Source organism: Saprolegnia parasitica, assembly GCF_000151545.1.
Source record: "Saprolegnia parasitica CBS 223.65 unplaced genomic scaffold supercont2.253, whole genome shotgun sequence".
Classification (NCBI taxonomy): Eukaryota; Oomycota; class Saprolegniomycetes; order Saprolegniales; family Saprolegniaceae; genus Saprolegnia; species Saprolegnia parasitica.
The window spans coordinates 8,500-14,336 of NW_012156647.1; the positions used below are offsets into that span (position 1 = coordinate 8,500).

General features: G+C 52.9%; 1 protein-coding gene across 1 annotated transcript in view; it reads left to right on the forward strand.

The window, feature by feature from the left end:
- The window catches only part of SPRG_22354 (hypothetical protein), a gene marked incomplete at both ends in the record, with an annotated part of 11,680 nt that extends 6,630 nt beyond the window's left edge, over positions 1-5,050 (forward strand). Inside the window, 11 exons of the mRNA XM_012355499.1 lie at positions 533-631; positions 680-778; positions 1,296-1,394; positions 1,598-1,696; positions 1,889-1,987; positions 2,042-2,140; positions 2,199-2,297; positions 4,419-4,517; positions 4,571-4,669; positions 4,717-4,815; positions 4,874-5,050. Coding sequence (XP_012210889.1) covers positions 533-631; positions 680-778; positions 1,296-1,394; positions 1,598-1,696; positions 1,889-1,987; positions 2,042-2,140; positions 2,199-2,297; positions 4,419-4,517; positions 4,571-4,669; positions 4,717-4,815; positions 4,874-5,050 — 1,167 coding nt within the window. The remainder of the gene's footprint in view (positions 1-532; positions 632-679; positions 779-1,295; positions 1,395-1,597; positions 1,697-1,888; positions 1,988-2,041; positions 2,141-2,198; positions 2,298-4,418; positions 4,518-4,570; positions 4,670-4,716; positions 4,816-4,873) is intronic.
- Positions 5,051-5,837: the final 787 nt, after the last annotated feature.

The window sequence follows — 5,837 nt, forward strand, 5'->3', positions numbered from 1 at the left end:
ATCTCTTGGATCGATATCCTGCCACGTAAAGACCTTGCGAATAGTAGGTGGAGTGCATATGATAAGAATTACATTTTCATTAGCAATGTGAAAGTCGCAAATTTAGGAATATAGACAAAACACAACGCACCAATCGACATCGCAGGGTAGTCACGCTATTATTCTCGACATGTTGCTTGTACCATTATCATTTATGGCAGTTTTGCCGTTTCAGGTTCAACCGCTTTCAAAAGTAGCCAGTGGTGAGCTGCTGCAGACCCTTGGTTTGGCACCAACTTCTGCTCCTTGACCGCTGAGAGCTGACTTGTGCATCGGTCTCCCATGGCGGCGCCTGCGACTACGGTTGGCTACAATATCGCCATAGCGGGACGAGCTCAGTGGTGAACGTGGTAGTACCCGCTCATTGAGGCCGCCCGAGATGGCAACCTTGCCGAAGTCCGTCGACTCTTAGGCATCAATTGCAATCTCAACGTCAAGAACGAGGTTGCTTGTAGCAGACGTATCGTGCACGCTTATCAACCTCCTTGGGTAGGAGGGAAGGACCGCACTCATGCTGGCCTCGGCCAACGGACATTTATATGTGGTTCAGTGCCTTGACGCCTACTCGGGCACTCTGGACCTCGTCGACAATGTGAGGTTCTCTGTTGCATCGGATGGTCTGCTGACAATCAGATTGTAGAATGGGCAAACAGCATTGATGCTGGCGTCTGTGAATGGACACGTGAACGTGGTGCAACGCCTGCTCCAGCGGTCGGCGAGCCCGGACCTGATTGATCTGGTTCGTCTATTGCAATGACCATGTTGTTGACAGTCGACCTTTCTGTAGAGCGGCAGCACGGCATTGATGCTGGCGATAACAAACGGCCAAGCTAGCGTGATTCAAAGTCTCATCAACCGGTCGATCCCTGATGTCCTCTATCCAGTACAAAATCCTCTTCAGTGGTGTAGTACACGTCTTGCTTATTTGCATCGTGATGGTAGGATTGCAAGACGGTGCTCATGATGGCGATATCATGTGGACTCGTCGATGTGGCCGCCCAACTCGTACAAAAATCGCGCAATGTGAACGCAGTCGACCGAGTGCGCTGCGCCGAAAGAGTAGACGGCTTATTGACAAGAATCGTGTGTAGGATGGCAAGACAGCGTTGATGCTTGCGTCCGCCAAAGGCTACGAAAAAGTGGTGCAGCAATTTATGAACCGATCGAATCGCGACCTTGACCCTGCCGCGCTCGACCTCGTCGATCCCGTACATGACACTGCACTGCGTGCTGCGCTTATGCTAATTTTTGTGTAGGACGACAACACAGCGTTGATCCTGGCCATTCAAAACGGGCACGACGCGGTGGCTCAGTATTTGATTACCCAAGGAGCCAACATCAATCTCACGGATAAAGTACGTCCAATATCTCATAGTGTCACGTTGCCTAACGTCTCTATTTCGTAGGACGGCAGGACGGCGTTGATGAAGGCGTCGATGGCCGGAGACACGGGTATGATGACATCCATCCTCAAATTCGACAAAAGTGTGGACGTCGGGCTTGGAGACAAGGCAATCCGTATGACGAGGCCGCCTTACTCAAGCACGCGTGATTCTAGGACGGAAAGACAGCGCTGATGTTCGCAGCTGGAAATGGCCATGACGCGATCGTCCAGCACCTGCTGCGCTCACTTGCAGACGTGGATGCGACCGACAACGTAGCTCGAATGCAGTGTTGGCATTGTATACACGGCATTTTGTAGGACTACGTGACAGCGCTGATGATGGCGTCTGCCTGTGGCCAAAACGCCGTAGTCAAGCGTCTATTGGTTGCCCAAGCGGCCTTGAACGCCACCGATAAGGTTCAACGCTCGCATCGACAGAATCGTTCAATGAGTTGATTTGCGTAGGATGGCAAGACCGCGCTGCTCCTGGCATCTACAAACGGGCACGAAGTCGCCGTCAAGCTGCTCATCAATGCCCAGGCTGACGTGAATCTCAGCGATCTCGTAATGCCTTTTGTGCCTGGGATGGCACAGAGCACATGTAAGCGCCTACGGTAGAACGGCAAGACGCCGTTGATGATGGCGGCCATGCACGGCCACGAAATTGCCGTCAAGTGGCTCCTCGATGCCGACACAAAAGTGAACCGCACCGACAGAGTATGCAACCTCGTCCAGTCATATTTCATTGTTTTACATTTCGAGCTCTCTCTGTTAGAGCGACACGACAGCGCTGATGCTGGCCAGCGCCAACGGTCACGATCGCGTCGTTCAACGCTTGCTTGCCGCCGGCGCCAACGTTGATCTTTGCGACAACGTACAGCTCGTCTGCGTATCGAATTACATTTGACGCATTGCTGTAGAATGGCGACACAGCACTCTTTCTAGCATCTCGTCAAGGACACAGTGCGATTGCGCAGCGACTTCAGAACGCTGGGGCCCAGATGAGCCCGACCCCCGCCGGGGCAGCAACCGCCGCCACGCCGCCAGAGGTGAATGAAGAATAAGCCATCGTCAAGCGGCATTCAAGACATATGTTTAGCATGGTCCTCCGTTGGACGACGCGTGGGCCTCGTCAAGTACGCTTGACTCTCCCGCGGGCCTCGTCGAGTACGACCCGCGGGCCTTGTCGAGTACGCTTGACTCTCCCGCCAATACAAGCCAGACGAGCGAAGTCAGCGAGGTAGAGACCTATCCTGTCTCGTACTCATTCATTCGACGCGATGCAGGAGCCTCCATCAACGCAATCAACCCTATGTTCCTCTTCGAACGACGAGGCTACAGCGCTCGGCAGCGCGAAGGAAGAAGATGCGATCACCGAGCTCCAAGCTCGCTTTGCATGGTTCGGAACGTCCGAGTCCGACCTGATGGACTTTTATATATAGTGAGCGCCCTCGTAGCGCACCAAACAAGAGCGCGACGCTCGAGAAGAAGAATGTTCTGCGCCACAAGGCACGGCAACCCAAGAAATAAATCCCACCCGGCACGAGCGCTCGTGTGATAGCTGCTTGGCATGCATACAGAACGATACACAATACTACCAGCCTCACCCACACGTAATTGGAAGACGTAATAATGCATTGGTTCCTTTGGTCTTTCCCGCGCCGGCTGAAACATATGGCTGGGAGATTGTGCGAGGAGGACTCTGCTACATATCTTGTGGACTTGAGACACTGCTATCTTGTGGACATACGTAGCGAGCGACGAGATCGTTCAATTGCTCTTCGAGTTTGTTTGTCTGCAAGCGCAGAGCAGAGCGATGGTTGGGTAGCATGTACGAATCGAATCATATGAGACGGCGTCGGGAGCATATAAAAGGGCAACTCGCTTGTCCGACATTGCGGCCACGTCGCGCAAGATCGTCATGTGGATGTGACGGTAGGCAACGCTTTCAAAATGATGAATTGCTTCTTTTCTCGTGGTTGGTTTGACGCGACCGACCACCACACCGGCACGGTCCTGATGTGTGCTACAGATCTGCAGGCATTTTGGTTGGCTCACACGATGTAGCCATCGCGGTTTCACCACCACAAAGTTGCATTTGACTGGTGTCCCGACACCGCCACCGGTGTTCAGCAACCGTGCCAGAGTCCCAATGACGACGCCGATGACGACGGTGCGCTATGAGGCGTGTAGTACGTAACACGATGCGTAGCGTAGTACCCGCTCATTGAAGCCGCGGAAGATGGCAACCATGAAGAAGTGCGTCGGCTTTTGGCGAATGGCCACCAGGATGTCATTAATGCCAAGAACGAGGTCTGTTTGATTGTTGCACATATCCTACAAACTACTAACTTTGTAGAATGGCGTGACGGCACTGATGAAGGCGTCAACGCATGGACACGCGGATGTTGTCAAAATTCTGCTGCAGCATGCGAATGACCCCTTTCAGATGACGACGACACAGTACGTCAATGCCATCGATAACGTAGGTAATCTTGCAAAGTGCATCGAGCTGAGATGAAACTTTAGAATGGCACGACGGCATTGATGCTAGCGTCCATGAATGGCCACACAGCCGTGGCTCAGCTCCTACTTTATCGCTCGGGAAACCCTAACCTCCGTGATCGAGTTTGCACACTGCAATGAAAATCTGACAGCGATGGAAGACGTTTTCTGTAGGAGGGAAAAACACCGCTGATACAAGCGGTCGAAGGTGGTCACGAGGATACCGCCCAACTGCTCATTTGCAACAGTGCAGTCAGTACGAGCGACAACGTAGGTTCTAGTGCAATAGGATGCGACGCCAAAGCACTGCACTCAGACAAACTCCAACTCGATTCTTGTGTAGGAGTACACGACGGCGTTGATGTTGGCGTCGATGCACGGATACGATGCGATTGTCAAAGGCCTACTCATTGCCCAAGCCGCCGTGAACGTCACCGATAAGGTTCGGCGCTCGTAGGTACCATACAGTACAATCCATCGTGCTGTGAAGGATGGCAAGACAGCGCTTCTCATGGCGGCCACCAACGGGCACGAAATCGGTGTCAAGTGGCTCCTCGATGCCGATGCAAATGTGAACCGCAGTGATCGCGTATCGTCGCTGCTCTTTGGGTGTGTCAAAACTCGACCGAAATTTCGCCGTAGGACGGCAAGACACCACTGATGATGGCGGCCATGCGCGGCCACCAGATTGCGGTCAAATGGCTCCTCAACGCACGTGCCGATGTGGACGTCAGCGACAGAGTACGAACCCTCAGTTTGCCATTCCTCTTAGAGCGCTATTGTTGTAGACTGACACGACGGCGCTGATGCTAGCCAGCGCCAACGGTCATGATCGCATCGTTCAACGCTTGCTTGCCGCCGGCGCCAACGTTCATCTCTGCGACGACGTACGCAGCATATCTCTAGTACAATTGAGTCGTAATATCGTCGGACGCCTGACTGTAGAATGGCCACACCGCACTGCTTTTTGCGTCTCGTCAAGGACACAGTGCCATTGTGCAGCGACTTCAGAACGCGGGAGCCGCCATGGGCCCTGACCATATGGCAACGACCGCCACGACACCCGAGGTACATTGGCCGAACGCCATCATGAACTTTGACAAGCAACCACTTGTCTTCTAGCGCGGTCTTCCGTCTGACAACACCGCTGCCATGCCAAGTGCTCGTGCGAACGATGTTTCCGCTAACAGTCACGAAACCAACGAGGTGGGACACCAATCCACATTTCCCAATTGACAATGGACGTTGTGCAGGAGCGTCCATCGGCACAAAGTTACTTCAACTTTGGCGGGTCAAGAGCTGCGATGCCTCCTGCCAGCACAGCAGAGGAAGAGCCTGTGGTCGCAGATCTCCAAGCTCGTTTTTCCTTCTTCGCTGCATCCGAGTAAGACTCTAAAAACACGATCGAGTGCGCATGGAGACGCACTCGTAGCACGCACGCCAGCGAAGTCGCTCCCAACCGCAGACGAATCGTGCGTGCCAAGTCGAGACGATAATCCAGCTGATGATTCCAATCCCAACAAACGGTCGCGACGACAGCGTGCATGGGGCCATTATATACATGAACGAATCAATGTATGACCTTTCTATCAACGATTCCTTGTGCTTTCGTATGGTAGATAGCAAAGTCGGCTTGGCGCCAAGACGTCGATGCTGAATCTCATGGAACGATATCCTGCCACGTAAAGACCTTGCGAATAGTAGGTGGAGTGCATATGATAAGAATTACATTTTCATTATCAATGTGAAGTCGCAAATTTAGGAATATGACAAAACACAACGCACCAATCGCATCGCAGGGTAGTCACGCTATTATTCTCGACATGTTGCTTGTACCACTAGAGCGATTTTGCAAGGGTGAAATGCAGGAATGGAGCACGTCGTCACATGTCGCATGCGCGCGTCGGAT